General features: G+C 34.6%; 1 protein-coding gene across 1 annotated transcript; it reads right to left on the minus strand.

Moving 5' to 3' along the window:
* Nucleotides 1–1,970: 1,970 nt before the first annotated feature.
* Nucleotides 1,971–16,117, minus strand: LOC101901185 (arylalkylamine N-acetyltransferase 1). The gene is made up of 4 exons (XM_005180418.4): nucleotides 16,005–16,117; nucleotides 3,052–3,303; nucleotides 2,718–2,987; nucleotides 1,971–2,649 (listed from the first exon to the last, which is right to left on the minus strand). Exons 2-4 carry the CDS (start codon nucleotides 3,247–3,249, stop codon nucleotides 2,476–2,478), a joined length of 642 nt encoding a protein of 213 aa, XP_005180475.1. The 5' UTR covers nucleotides 3,250–3,303; nucleotides 16,005–16,117; the 3' UTR covers nucleotides 1,971–2,475.
* Nucleotides 16,118–16,466: the final 349 nt, after the last annotated feature.

Genomic DNA, 16,466 nt, shown 5'->3' on the forward strand with positions numbered 1-16,466 from the left:
TTGAAAAATGAGCTCGGGGTAAAGATATTGAAATTCAAAAAAGTGCAAGAACTTACACCGCAACAGAAAGAAAATAGACCCAAAAGAGCTAAAGAGTTGCTTCGCTTGGCCGAAAGTGGTTAACTGCCAAATTTGGTTTTCTCCGACGAGAAAACATTCGTTGTCCAGCAGTTTGTAAATAAACAAAATGATCGTGTTTACTTGCCAAAGAGGTCAGCTAAAAATGTGCACCTTCGATTGGCCAGCAGAACTCAAGCGCCGGCCATGGTGATTGTGTGGGCCGCCATAACAACCGAAGGTCGCTCTCCGCTCGTATTAATCAAACGTGGCATCAGAATAATTGCCGAATATTATCGCGAAAATGTTCTGGAGGGTGTATTAAAAATTTTTGGCCGCAGACCTTGAACATTCTAACAGGTTCATCGCTTCATTTCCAGCGCACAATTTCAACAAAAATCTCCGGATACCAATCCGTTGGACTATTGTGTCCGGAGTATTTTGGAAAGCTAGGTTGGCATTAAAAAAATACCAAAGTATCGATCACCTCAAGCAAGCGCTTCGCCAGGAATAGGCCAAAATACCTCAGAACAACACTCGGGCAGCGTGTGATGGTTCATTGGCCGTTTGAAGGCCATAATTCGTGCCAAAGGTGACCAATTCGAACAAATCTAAAGTTATTCTACAATTTAGTGCTATTTCCGATCAATTCGAACAAATCTAAATTTATTCTAAAATTTGTTGCTATTTCCGCCATTTTTATACCCTCCACCATAGTATATTAAGGGTATACTAAGTTTGTCATTCCTCGAAATATACAATTTAAGCCCCACAAAGTATATATATTCTTGATCAGCATCCGTCCGTCTATCCGTCTGAGGAAATCACTCTAGCTTCCGAACGAATTGAAGTAGATTGATAAAATTTTACTCAAATGTATAATATGTCTGTAGGACTTTTGGTATTGAAAATGGGCCATGTATGTCCACGTTTTTGTATAGCTCCCATATAACGGTACCTCCCGATATTCGGTATTTTGATGATTTTAGTGACACTATTGATCGGAATTGTTTCAAATTTGGTATTTGATGTTCGAAATGGATGCTACAGCCTATGACAGAAGATTGTTTGTGCAGGTCCACATCTTCGTATAGTGCCCATATAACGGTACTTCCAGATATTCGGTATTTTGATGATTTTAGTGACATTATTCACCGGAATTGTTTCAAATTTGGTATTTGAAGTTCGTAATGGATACTAAGCCTAAGACAGAAAATTGTCTGTGCAGGTCCACGTCTTCGTATATTCGGGTTTTTGATGATTTTAGCTACATTAATCACCGATTTTTTTAAAGTTTTGCATTTGAATATTGTGATGGCTTTTGACAAAAGTCACCTATGCAGGTCCATGTGGTCGTATAGACCGTACTATAACAGCTACATTTGGTATTTTTAATTTTTTTTTTTTGAGAATTGCCAAATTCGTTCCTAAACTTATAGTTTTTTTACTTGTTTGCTTTCATTTAATAAATTTTAAAAAATGTAAAAATTAGGCGTTTGACTTTGTTGCATTTTTTTATTTCACCCGATTATTCGATGTTCGATTTACTTCAAATTTTTTACATACCATTATTTTTGTCTGTATTAGATGAAGTATAAAAATGGAGTACTTTGGTCCGCTATATCTGTTACCTCACGCATATATCCACATTTTCCAATAATTTGCATATATCTCATATGAAGTATAGGAAGTACTCGATATAGTCCAAATCTGCCACGATGTAATATTTATATCAGTCTTAAGTCAGATACGAATTGGTCTGTATTGGCCAACTGCTTCGGAACCTTCCACCAAAAAGGGTCAACAGTTTGAACGGCCGGCAAACCCGACTGATACTACTTTACATGTTTTATTTTCGATTAAATTTTATTTGAATAAATTTCATCATTTGAATATATATTTTTTCTAAAACACGTACATACATACAAAATATTCTTATAGCATAGTTCAATAACGTATTAACTCACATTTATATTTAAGTAAATTCCTTTTTTACTTTTACTTTGTTTATGTGTATTTCATATAATTTATATATTAAATGTATAATAGTTATAATATTTCTTTGGTATAATTTTATTTTTGATCTTAAACTTTTCGTTTTTGTTTTCTTAAATAAGTACACATTTATTGTATTTTGTTAATATTTGATTGTTATTCTTGTTTCTATACGAATTATTGTCTTAAAACTAAAAAACACGTTTTTTTTGTTGTGGTTATGGACGTTGGTTATTTTTTAAGTTTTAATATTGGTCTTATTATATACGATTTGTGTATATAAATATATATTTTTTTTGCTCGAATTTTCTTTAAAGTATAAAATAGTAGCGTTTTTTGGCCATTTGGGATTTGTCTTCACATAGGAAACATACATACAAACTAAAATGCGTTTTATTTGGTTCAAATTCAAAAAAACATCGTTTACTCCAACACTTTATAAAGTAACTGCAGTTTGATGTGAGGCGACTCCACATTCAATATCGGTTGACCAAACTCATCAACATATTTATTGTAATACTGTTCCAGTAGAACTTCAAATCCATTTGATTTAAGAATTTTCTGAGAAAATATTCCGGTGGCATCTGCTTTCATGACCTATTTGGAAAAAAAATTAAACAAATATAATTATACTCTTGAAGAATTGCAAACAAAAAACAGCTTACTTTAAATCCACATTCCTTGGCTATATCTTGACTGTGCCTTACCAAATGTTTGGCTATACCCTGGCCCCGATACTGGCTATCCACTGATAGTATACGTACATCAAATGCCTTGTCCACATGGAATTTTTGAAAAATGTCATCCTTTAAGTTTATTGTGTATAAAAGTCGAAATATTTTCTTAAATTTCTCATCATCGTTAAGTTCCAATTTCTTTTGGGAAGTCTCTATATCACCAGGATGTAAAATACCATTCAAAATGACACCTGCAATCTATAAAAACTACTTTGTAAGTCAAAGTGGTAATAGTTTAAATCAAAGCTGAGATAGTTATTACCTCATTGCTTTCTGTAACAGCCATCAGACTTAAATTATCTTCCAGCGTTTCCAAACTGTGATGTTCCAAGTCGCGATGACCATAACCACGTCGACAAAGGCCAGCTGCTTTGTTCAATGGCTCATCGGCAAAAAAGTTATCCCTCAAATGTCGTATTACGTCATCATAACGGTCTTCCGTTATTAGTTTGTATTCCATTTTAAACGTTGTTCCCAAATTACGAATGGATAGTTTAAAACGTTATTTATGTTTCTAAAAGAGAAAGAATAACACAATTGAGCATTTCAATAATTGCATTTTGGAGCGCAAAAATGAAAGAAGCAGAAAGATGCAAAATAAAAAAAAAAAAATACTTTTCATTCACGATTTCCAATTGTATTTTGACTATTAATATATCATCTCTATTGACTAGTCTTTTGTAAACGCAGGACAATGATTAACAAGCTAAAGAAAAGAGCTAAGTTCGGCCAGGCCAAAATTTAAATACCCTCCACCATTTGAAAGGATCTTGAAAAATTTTAAAAAATTTCGAAAACTTCCACTTAAATGAAAACCTTTATAAGGAAACTATACGAAGACGTGGATCTGATTACGAAAGTTTTTGTCATAGGCTGTAGTATCGTGAACCTGCATACGCAATTGCCATAGCTTGTATTACACATTAAGATCTTCCAATACGAATTTTGAAATAATTCCGGTAAATAATGTCGCTAATGTCGTTACGTTATATGGGGCTATACGAAATCGTGGACCGACATGGCCCATTTACGAACTTAACCTGTCTACTGGTAAACTATGCATGTATGCTAAATTTTAGCCTTCTATCTCAATTCGTTCGAAAGAGAGCGTGATTGCAACAGACAGACGGACATCGCTAGATCGTCTTAGAATTTTTACGCTGATCCAGTATATATACTTATGAGTATTTCGAGGAGTTACAAACGGAATGACAAAGTTAATATACCCTCCATAGAATGGTGGAGAGCATGGTACAATAAGGAGGTAGAACAGCTTCGTAAAATAACAGAAATACAGCCCTGAGGCTATGCCCGCTTTCTGTCAAATTTGCATGCAGCAAGTTATTTCCATTTATTAAATATTTTTCTTCATTTTTAAAATCAGTTAAAGAGCAGGAAAAGTGAATGAAATGCCTGGATTTTCTATGAAAAACATGATCTAAACAGTTCTATCTTCAATTCCAAAGCAACACTAGCGAATAGCTAGTGCGCGTCTCGCAATTTACGCGTCTTCTAATCATTGATTTTGAAAATATTCTATTTCTATTTTTCAAAACAATATATACATACACAAAATAGGCAGAAGTCGGGCACACTTAGAAAAAAATGGTAATCAGCTGGTAGCTCTACCTTACCTTTTTATTGTACCATGGGTGGAGAGTATAAAAAATGGATGGGAATTATGGCTCAAAAACAAATAAATTGTTTTGGAAAGTTAAACATGGTAAAATTAAGGAGGTAAGGTTATTTCAAAAAAGCATCTCTGCATTTTTATACTCTACACCACAAGGTGGTCAGGGTATTATGTCTTTGTGCATTTGTTTATAACAGGCAAAAGGAAACGAGATAGACCAATAGTTCCTTTTGATGATCTACATAGAATCACATTCTGAGTCGATTTATGCATGTCCGTCCGTCCGTCCGTCCGTCCGTCCGTCTGTCCGTCTGTCCATGTATTTTTGTAAACAAAGTACAGTTCGCATTTATTGCCCTAACCAGATGATATTTTGCACAAATCATTTGTTTGGCTCAAGGACGAATCCTATTGAAATTGAAGATAATCGGTCAAAATTTAGATATAGCTCCCATATATATCTTCGTCCGATTTGCCTTTTATTGTGCACCAAATGTGTAATATCAGTTCGAATAGTATGGAATTTTGCACGTACGATCAGATTGGATCTGAAAATATGTATGCTAAATTTGATCGAAATCGGTTCAGATATAGCTATAGCTCCCATATATATAGTTCATCCGATTTGTTATTTTTGTCCTCCGCAGCCGTAATATGCACTCTGTAACAACAATATTTGGGGAAATATATCAAATACAGCTCAGAAATACATTTGCTTAAGTTTATCGAAATCAGTTCAGATTTGGATATAGTTCCTATATATAACTTCGTCCGATTTAACTTTGATTGTGCACCAAACGTCTAATATTTGCCCAAATTGGATGAAATTTGGCACTTTCGACCGAATTGAGTATAGAAGCTAGTATGTCAAATTTGTTGAAGATCGGTTCAGATATAGCTATAGCTCTCATATATACTCTTCATCCGATTTGTCATATTTGTTACCCACAGCCGTAATATGCGCTCCGTAAAAACGATATGCAGGGAAATATATCAAATACAGCTCAGAAATATCTTTGCCAAATTTTATCGAGATCGGTTCCGATTCGGATATAGCTCCCATATATATTTTTATCCGATTTCCAATTAATTGTGCACCAAATGGGCAATACAAGTCCGAATTTAAAAGATACAAATGCTTCGGCATATTTAGTCCTCTCAACTTTAAATTATAATTATAATCATAGCGTATATGATTAAATTCTCCCATAAAAACTTTTAATTGTTATGCGCAGTTCTACTAAATTAGCAAAGTGGTGTAGGGTATCATAAAGTCGGCCCCGTTCGACTTTAAGACTTTCTTTACTGGTCTGTAATTTACCTTGTCACAATTCTCTACATAAACAAGTAAAAAACATTAATTTCGGCCGAGTCAAACTTTTAATATCTTCCACCTTAGGATAAAGGAAACATTAGAGCCCATTATGACCCACAAATACCAATTTTTAGACATATTTGTGGGAAATGTGCCATCAAAATACCGAATATTGGGGGGTACCGTTATATGGGAGCTATACCAAAGTGTGGACCTATACATGCAATGTTTCGCCACCGGAGCTAGAACCCATTTTGACCAACAAATACCAATTTTTAGACAAATCCGCGAAGAAATGTGGCAAAAGTCATAAAAATACCGAATAACGGAAGGTACCGTTATATGGGTACTATACCAAAACGTAAACCAATATATCTCATTTGCAATACCAACCATCCTAGACACAATACAAATTGTTTTGCTACATTTTGACGCTCTACGTCAAATAATATGTTGTAAACATATGTTTTCATGACTTTACCCCCTTGATTCTACCATGAATTTGAAAAAGTATCAAAAATAATAAAAACAAGTAAGCAAAGGCTATAGTCGTGCGAGGCCGACCATGTGATACCCTACAACACTACAACATGTTAGAAGCCCTCTTATGTCCTAATCCATTTTGGAAGATTTCGGTTTTGAAACTATGTCACGCAGATATTACCCTTATCATTTTGAACAGGACGTTTGCCCAATATTTACGAATTATGTCGTGTTGTTAGTTGTCCTTATCGCTCTTCCCAGGCATGTCGAATGGCTTCAATTGTGTATCAGGATTTTTTTCTGTTTTTGGGTCATTTGAACCATCTCCAAAAGCAAGAGGCCCCTCTGGATCTCCAAATTTGGACTCATCTATATGATTTTCTTGTCTACGATATTTGGCTATCGTCAGATATCGCCTGTAAGTAATGCTGGTATTATTTACACAAAGTAGTGGTCCATTCTACCCAGAGTCCTTAACTTTAACTTCATGCGAGATTTTGTATCGTTTGGTTACTATTTGTATTATAACGGCTGCAAAATCAGGAACATGTTTTGTTGGTCAATTTCAACTCCTAAAAATATTCTGCGGACATCTTTGAAAACAATAGGCCTAGCCATTCTGAGCCTAACCCTACCCTTTTCGTGAGGATCTGATAATTACAATATATATATACAATATCCCCAACCTGTGTTGTAAGGTGAAAAAATATTACAAGATATACACTTTAATATTATAAGTCAAATTGAAAATCGCATGCGATAAAAAATATGAAAAAATAAAAATATGTCACAAAATACTAAAAAATCTATATTAACTACATTACAGGAGTCTTTTTATGCGTTTTTTTAGATTTTATCCTTTTATGCCATGAGGGCATTCTGGATTGACAAAATTTGTAAAAAACTGTCCAGCCATTCTTGAGATATAAACATTCTAACTAACATCCCCTTCCTTTGTATACACACATTGTGTATATTTCGCTATATGTACCCGAAATATTTACTATTGGCATCTACATAACAGTCAGGATTGACCTGTTTGTCTATTTGTGATTTCACCGGGATTAAAAATATTCGCGGTTTAATGGAAAATTTGATTTTATTTAACTCAAATGTCGCAGGCTTTTTCATCCACTAAATATTACACGATGACGATCAAAATTGGAAGACTTCTGCCCAGACCTAAGCTCTAGCCCCATGCTAACTTCCGCGTCTATTGGTCTATAATTGCGACCTGTAGAGCAACTGCAAAATCAGGAATTTTTTCAGTTTTTGGTCCATTTCAACCCTTTAAATATTATGCGATCATCTCCAAAAGAAATGGGGTTATATTCTGACTCTATTCCCACCTTCATTCTGAATTTCGTGAAGATCGGACAATAATTGCGACCTGTAGAGTGATTACAAATTAACATGTCAGACGGACAGACGGACGGACGGACATACATAGTTAGATCGACTCAGCTCGGCGAAATAGGAAGATCAATATATACTTTCCTATGTGGGAAACAAATATTTCGAGGTGTTACATAATTTTTGGCCCAATCAAACTTATAATACCCCAACACATAGTGTTGTAGGGTATAATAAGGTGCAAGGATTCCAGCAAGTTTGTGTTGGGACTTTGTGAAAAGTATATCATATGCTTGCTACTGATATACTTTTGCTTGCTACTACTAACGAATATAATTTTTATAGAGTACATATTACGGCTTCGGCAAGGCTTAAATATGATTTATATTTGTTTGTTGTGGCATCTATATATATTTGAAATTCAATGATCTTCTAATCGTCTTCTGCTTTTATCTGCAGGTTTGAAAATTCATCAAATTTGATAGGTTGTGGACAAAGATTTTCTGGAGTTAATTGGGTAGGTTTGACAGAGCATCGGTAACTCGAGCCCAATATGTACGTAATTAGTCAATTGACCTAAAAATACTCTGGAGGTAATTTGACTAAAAATACCCTGGTTTGTCTAGACAGCGACGTTTTTCACTGCAATAAACGGAGGGTAGCGTGGCCTCTTTTTATGGCATTCACACTTACATGTATACATTTTTTTTCTTAATTTTATTGTAAATATCTTTCTTACTTAATCACTTTCTCTCTCTGTCTCCCTGATATAAATCCCTCTTATTCTCTCAATTTTATGAAAATAAACCTTGATTCTCTATAAACTCCTACTTTTTATACCCTCCACCATAGTATGGAGGGTATATTAAGTTTCCGTTTGTAACCCTTGGAAATATACATTTTAGACCCAACAAAGTATTTATATTCTTGATCAGCATAAAATTCTATGTCGATTTAGCGATGTCCGTCCGTGTGTCCGTCTATCCGTCTGTGGAAATCTCTTCCGAACGAAATCAAGTAGGTTGATAGAATTTTACTCAAATGTATATTATGTCTGCAGGATTTTTGGTATTGAAAATGGACATGTAGGTCCGTTTTGGTATAACCCCCATATAACGGTACCTCCTGATATTCGGTATTTTGATGATTTTAGCGATATTATTCACCGGAATTGTTTCCAATTTGGTAATTAAAGTTCGTACAGCCTATGACAGAAAATTGTCTGTGCAGGTCCCTGTTTTTGTATAGCTATAACAACAATATTGTAATGGCTTATGACAAAAGTTGCCTATGCAGGTCCACGTCATCGTATAGACTTTAATATAACGGGTATATTCGGTAGTTTTAAGATTCCACATGGTGGAGGGTATTCAAAGTTCGGCCCAAACTTATAGATTTTTTATTTGTTTTCAAAGCGAATGGGTGCATACAGATGTCGGATACTGAGAAAAGCAAAATGTTTTTGAGTTGTTGGAAGTCTACGGTTGTTGGAAGTTTCAAAAGCTTTGATGTATCTACCTGTATTCCTTTATAAAATTCTGACATTCGAAAATTTTGAAAGTAAAAACAAATAAATTATAAATTAAAGCACTGATTTTTTAATTGACCTTAATCTGAAATTAAGTTATTAAGAATTAATATAATTTAACAGTAGGCCTATTCTCTAACTTTTATCAATTAAAAAGTTCTTATAATTCCTTATATTATGTAAAAAACAACAAAGCAAATGATTTTTTTGTAAAATAAACAATGAGTAAATTTAATTAATAGTTACAGAAGAGGCCTACAGTTAACAATAAAAACAACTTTTAAAAAATGAGAACTTTCCAACATTCCTACTTGGATGCATTTTAGTGGTAAGGATTTCCCCGTTGTTTTCCTAAACAAATTTTTAATTTTTGTTAAACTACAAATACTCAGACCATAAAAAGTTCTGAAGTTCATTGTCACCGAGAAGCAAACAGCCACAACAAATTTTTAATTATTTCTAATATTTGTAAATAGGTGTTTAAATTTGTATTTAGTTTTACGACATTTTGGCGTGTCCAGATTTAGCGCTTATTGTTCACGTATACGTAATATGTGTGCACAATAACCTATTACGTATACGATAGAGCGGGAATCGGTAGGGAAATTGTGATTGCATTGTATAGCAGCAGTGTTGTCAAGTGAACAAAACTATTTTATGAAAATGATTTGGTTTAACTTTTTGTATGGCTTTAAGTTCATGTCTCAATCATGTTTCAATAAGAAGGTAGAATAGCTTCGTAAATCTATCAAAATACCTCCCTAATGCTATGCCCGTTTTCTATCAAAATTATTCAAAATCAGATGCAACAATTTGAATAAAAAGCGCAAAAAATAAATCATTTGGATTTGATCATATTTTTGAAACAAAATCCAGATATTTCATTTATTTTTAAATAAAAAGAAATATCAAATAAATGAAAACAACTTGTTGTACATAATTTTGAATAATTCTCAAGGTTAGAATATATAAAGTTGGGAATACATAAAGCGCTTATTTGGCTGGCTTAAGTCATCAGCGGGCTTTTTTTGGAAATGAACAAAAGAGCCTAGGGCCAAAATCGAACTAAGCCAACTTAAAAGACCTTTGTTCCTCTACTTATAAGCCAGCCGATGATTAAAGCCAGCCAAATAAGCGCTATATGTATTCCCACCCTAAAGCGCTTTTTTGACTGGCTTAAGTCATCGGCTAGCTTCTTCGTAAAAGAACAAAGGAGCGAAGGTAGCACAAGAATAAACATTGGGTCGAAATTGAGCTAAGTAAACCTAAAACTCCTTTGTTCCTTTGCGGAAAAGCCAGTCGATGACTTTAACCAACTAAAAATGCCTTTTATGTATTCTCAGCTTCAGAAAGCGTATATATCCTCAAGGTGAGAATATATAAAACGCCTTTTTGACTGGCTTAAGTCATCAGCTGGCTTCTTCGTAGATGAACAAAGGAGTTTTAGGTTGACTTAGTTAGATTTTGGTAATACGCTCTCCCTACATTTTATGTATTCTCAACTTCTGTAGTTTTACGAAGCATAATTTTGAAAAATTTTCAAATTCTTTTGTATGGAATACATTTTTAAGTTTTGGAAAAAAAAAAACCTTACAAAAGGATTCTATTCTCCACTCACTTTTTATACCCTACACCACCTAGTGGTAAATTATTGTGAAGAAAATGCACGTCGCATTTATTATGCGATTGAGATGAAATTTTCCAAACAAAATTTGGCCCAAGGATGAACCCTAATAAAATCAGTGAAAATCGGATCAGATTTAGATATAGCTTTCATATATCTTAAATCGATATCGGGTTAGTTGTGCATCAAATGATCAATATAAGTCCAAATGGCCACCGAATTAAGTCTGGAAGCAAGTCCATTAAATTTGGAGAAAATCGGTTCATTTATGCTATAGCTCCCATATATATGTTTCATCCGATTTGGGGGTTTAAGTCCCTCATATGCGTAACATGCACTCCGCAAGAATGATATTTGGTACCGGACATCAGATACTACTTGGAAATACCTCAACCTAATTTTATGGAGACAGGTTCAGATTAGGATACAGCTCCCACAATATCTTTATCCGATATAAGGTTTATTGTGCACCAAATGGCTAATATCACCCATTCTATGTCGATTTAGCGATGTCCGTCGGTCTGTCCGTCTATGGGAATCACTCTAGCTTCCGAACGAAATGATGTAGGTTGATACAATTTTACTCAAATCTATATTATATCTGCAGGACTTTTGGTATTGAAAACGGGCCATGTTATAACCCCCATATAACGGCACCTCCCGATATTCGGTATTTTGATGTTTTTAGCGACATTATTCACCGGAATTGTTTCAATTTTGCTATTTGTAGTTCGTAATGGGTTCTAGCTCCCATGGAGGAACATTGTACATATAGGTGCACGTTTTCGTACAGCCCCCGTTTAACGATACCTCCCAATATTCGGTATTTTGATGGTTTTAGCCACATTTTTCTACGGATTGGGTTTGGATTTGGGTTCTAGATCCGGTGGCAGAAAATTGAATATCTAGGTCTACGTTTTCCTATAGCGCACATATAACGGTTCCATTGAATATTCGGCATTTTGACGATTTAAGCCATATTTTCTAATAGATTTGTGTGTAATTTGGTATTTCGTAATGGGTTCTACAAACGGCGTCCAAACGTCCATATTGGTACTGGTCACATTTATCCACGAAATTATGTAAAATTTGGTATTTAAGACTCGCAATAGATTACAATCGTTGTAGTATAAAATTATATATATAGACTCCCGTTCTAGAATAGCCCCATATAACGGCTCCAACCATTTTCCTACCGATCTTACTGGAGTTTTTAGTTTAAAGTGGACAACATTTAAATCCAGATACTTTTGTATAAAAATGTTTTCTTTACCACATGGTGGAGGGTATTTGAAGTTCGGCCCGGCGAACTCAATGCTTTTTACTTGTTGGTCGGTATAAAAGCAAACAATGTCTAATCCTACACCCTTATATCTAATGTCATGTTTATGTTAGAGCTTATTGTAGGGTTAACTTACTTTAAGAGGATTTATTTGAAGTATAAGTAATGGATATGACAATTTTAATCTAAATCAAGTGAATTTTCACCTCCGCTTATTGAAATGCTTTTCCACTTTCCACAAATATATAAACTGTTCCATTTCTTGAAAAAAAAAAAACAATTTCCCATGCGACGAATTTAATTTATGTCATGTAATAAAAATACAATTAACACTCGGCCACCGCATCACTTCCACCTCACCTCAATTAACATATGAAAGGATGGTGGCCGACATGTGGACAAATAGAAAAATGTCGTTTAAATCAATTATCGTTACATTTTAGGCCGTTGGTCAGCAGCCGAAGACGGCACAGCATCATATGCCTCTTATTCCACATTGCAGGCCATACATCCATATCTCACTCTATCCTCCATAATGTCCGACATTTATTGTAAATTGTATAAGAATTATTGCCCGAATGTTAGAAACCAATTAATAATGGTTTGTGTTTGTAAACAAGCGATTTGGAAAGCAAACAACACAGAAAATGAAATAGAATTGCCTAATAAATTAGTCAATTAATAACAATAATAATGATAATAATAATGATGATACAGTGTTGCTGTTGTTGTTGCCGTCGACGTTTGAGCATTTGGCAAAAGCTCTTTAGAAGTATGGCATAGTGTAGAGGGATTTGGCAATTAAATCAATTTTCCAGACAGACAATGACTCCATAAACATAGTTATGAACATGGCCAGAATTACATACTTTTTTGAAATTAATCTGATTTACATATTCGGCTGTTTCTTTTGTTGTTTGGGGAGATTTTTCTCATCGTTGTCAATTTTAACTTAAAGTATACAATTAGAGATGTCCGATAAAACTGGCGATGATATACAATTAATTTCCGAGGGCCGTCTTAAAAATTCGTCTTTTTAGGAAATCTTTTCATTTGTCACAGACATTCCTCAGGCTTAGAAAAGATTTATAAGAAATCAATTGAGGCAAGAGATATTGTTAAAGTTCTAATTAAACTTGGTATGGCTTAAAAAACAATGTGATATTGCAACGATCATCTAAATGTGAACGAAAAAAGACAGGTTTATGGCACTCGCACGTGATTTGAAAATGGCGCGCGGTTATGCTTTTTCAGTCGTTGTTGACATTATATTGATTAAATTAATAATAGCATCAATACATCGTTTTTGTTAATTTTGTATATTTTTGTTGAACTAACAATTAAGTTAAAATATTAATTTTTCTATATTTTATACAGAGATGATTATAAAAAAAAAAATAAAAAAATGTTTTATTCGACCGAGCTGAATTTTAAATACCCTTCATCATTAGGAAAGTTGAGCGTAAGATGAAAAAACTGCAAGCAACTTCAGACTGCTGTCATGTTCCAGTGACAGCTCATTATATTGTTAACAAAAGCATTTTAGTGAGAATTTCCCAGAAAAAAACTTATTCGTGAAGAAATTCAAGCGTGATAGTGTGATTTCCTTATATTTGGCTGGAAACCCACAATCGTGAGAGCACTCCAGCATTTAAATGTGAATAAATATTTTGTGTCTCGTACCATCGCTCCTTACCGTGATACTGGTAGCATAGCTCGACGTCAAGGAAGTGGACACAAGAAGACAGCAACATCAGCAGAAATAGTTCGAAATGTAAAGGAGCGACTTGATCAAAGCCCGCGTCGCAGTGGCCGAAAAATGACTCGTGAGCTGAACATATCGCAATATTCCATTCTGCAAATATTGAATAATAAGCTCGGGGTAAAGCCATTGAAATTTCAAAAAAGTACAAGAACTTACACCGCAGCAGAGAGAAAATAGACTCAAAAGATCTAAAGAGTTGCTTCGTTTGGCCGTAAGTGGTGAACTGCCGAATTTGGTTTTCTCCGACGAGAAAACATTCGTTGTCCAGCAGTTTATAAACAAACAAAATGATCGTGTTTACTTGCCAAAGAGGTTAGCTGAAGATGTGCACCTTCGGTTGGCCACCAGAACTCAAGCGCCGGCCATGGTGATGGCGTGGGTCGCCATATGGTCACTCTCCGCTCGAATTAATCGACCGTGGCATCAGAATAAATGCCGCATATTATTCTGGAGGGTGTATTAAAGTCTTGGGCACGCAAACATTTTGGCCGCAGACCTTGGACATTACAACTGGACTCAGCACCATCGCACTCAGCAGGCGCCACCCAAGAATGGTTACAAAAAGAGGTTCCTCGCTTCATTTCCAGCGCACAATGACCACCAAAATCTCCGGATACCAATCCGTTGAACTATTGTGCCTGGAGTATTTTGGAAAGCAAGGTTGGCACTAAAAAATACCAAAGTGTCACCTCAAGCAAGCGCTTCGCCGGGAATGGGCCAAAATGTCGCAGACCAACATTCGGGCAGCGGGTGACGGTTTCATTGGCCGTAGAAGTAAAGTATGTTGATAAAATTTTACTCAAATATCTATTATATCTGCAGGACTTTTGGTATTGAAAATGGGTCATGTAGACCCACGTTTTGGTATAGCCCCCATATAATGGTACCTGCCTATTTACGGTATATTGGTGATTCAAGCTACATTATTCACCGAAAATAATTGACCATAAGTGTTCACAGTGTGAACATATTTTTTGTAGAAAGGAAGTACCAGAAGGAGTGGTCTGTTGCTGTCCATCTGCAAACTTGACCTAAGTTTGGTAAAAGTATTACGATTAATCAAGTATACTCCCTTCGACAAAATAGTAAATACCAGGCCGACTATATAAACAGATGGACATAGCTAGATTGACTATAAGTATCCTAAGGTCAATAACCGCTATTTCGATAAGTCGAATTTTGGCGTATCAAATGATGTACCCCTCTATATATATAAAAACCTATTATTGAATTTATATTATAATTTTTGTTCATAAAATGAAAATCCCTCAAAAGTTAATTTTGAAATATGCAATAGCAGTTAAAAAGGTCTTATCAAATTATAATTTCCTTATCTATGTACATATACACATACCAACCCATTCAAAATACATTAATTTATGAACATATATATGTATATTACATTGCCGTAATCGTTCAATTACAAGTTCTTAAGCACACTTCTCAAAACAATTAGCAATCAACAGCCTCTTTGGGATCCTTCAAAGAGCTGGTGAACGACGACGACATACAACTCGAACACTCACACTCAAACAAGAATAAGACACATAAAAGATAAAACAACCACCTGTCGCCATGTCTTGGCATCGTCGGCATTCATTTCTTAGGGTTATTGCATACCAATACATACTCATACAAATATTTAATACGTGATGACTTTTATAGGTGTGTGTGTGTGTGTATGGGTATGAGCAATACTATAAATAATACAGTTTTGCTCTTCAACAAGTGTATTGTTGTTGCAACAACTGTCTTACTACTCTCGTTATCCAAAGGATGTCTTAAGTGATAATATTTAGTTGTGATGGTGCTTCTGCTTTCTTCTGCTCCAATTTTAGTTGTACTCTTCTTTATGAAATGTCATTATAATGACCACTTCAAAATATAAAACCATTAACTAAAATGACTTTTAAAGTTTATGGTCCAGAGCATATTCAATTGCACTCAAATAAATTACTGCAAAACGACAACAGCGACAACAAAAACTTCAAAGGACAATTAGAAAATGTCATCAACCGCGAAATAGGTACATAAAAAATGTCCATACGTTTTGCATATGAATTAGCATAAACGCATACACGCACACAATTCAGATACTCTCATGTCTTTTTTGTTCACTAAACAACAAGTGTTAATAGCGTGATATAAGAAACGCATCAGCTTATTTCTCAACAGAAATTGAAATATATTTTTATTTGTATAATCTTTTATTTAAATTTAAAAATTTCTTACATTTTATTTTCACAAATTATGTTTAAATTTTGTGTGAGAATACTTTTTCTAAAAATTATTTATTTTATTCCGCTATCTTTGTGCAACGAACCGTTCTGTGCGATTTTTGCTACGACACTAAAAGTTAAAACAGCAAATGTCACAAAACCTAGAGAAAATTCTCCCCATCAACACCAATAGCTGATGTCGGGTAAAAGTGATGCTGTAATTGCGAAGAGGACTGAACAGATGTGTCTGTGTTGGTATTTGGGGGTGTGCTCGTTGTACACACACACACACACACATAGATGTACCCAAACTATGCCTGTAATATTTTCATCAGAGATGAAAAGTACTATTGCGAGGAAAATGTTCTAAGGCGAGAGGTGTTTTTGATTTTGAGGAGTTCGATTTGAGTTAAAAAAATCAATTCGATTTGGAATTTCAATTCGACTTCAAATTTAGATGGGTGAGTACGTTGAT

Source organism: Musca domestica, unplaced genomic scaffold (assembly GCF_030504385.1).
Source record: "Musca domestica strain aabys unplaced genomic scaffold, Musca_domestica.polishedcontigs.V.1.1 13, whole genome shotgun sequence".
NCBI classification, from domain to species: domain Eukaryota; kingdom Metazoa; phylum Arthropoda; class Insecta; order Diptera; family Muscidae; genus Musca; species Musca domestica.

Coding starts and splice junctions, on each gene's coding strand:
- LOC101901185 (XM_005180418.4), bottom strand. CDS start 3,249: ATGGAATACAAACTAATAACGGAAGACCGTTATGATGACGTAATACGA. Junction 2,988..3,051: donor CTGTTACAGAAAGCAATGAG/GTAATAACTATC, acceptor TAGTTTTTATAG/ATTGCAGGTGTCATTTTGAA. Junction 2,650..2,717: donor CCAAGGAATGTGGATTTAAA/GTAAGCTGTTTT, acceptor TTTTCCAAATAG/GTCATGAAAGCAGATGCCAC.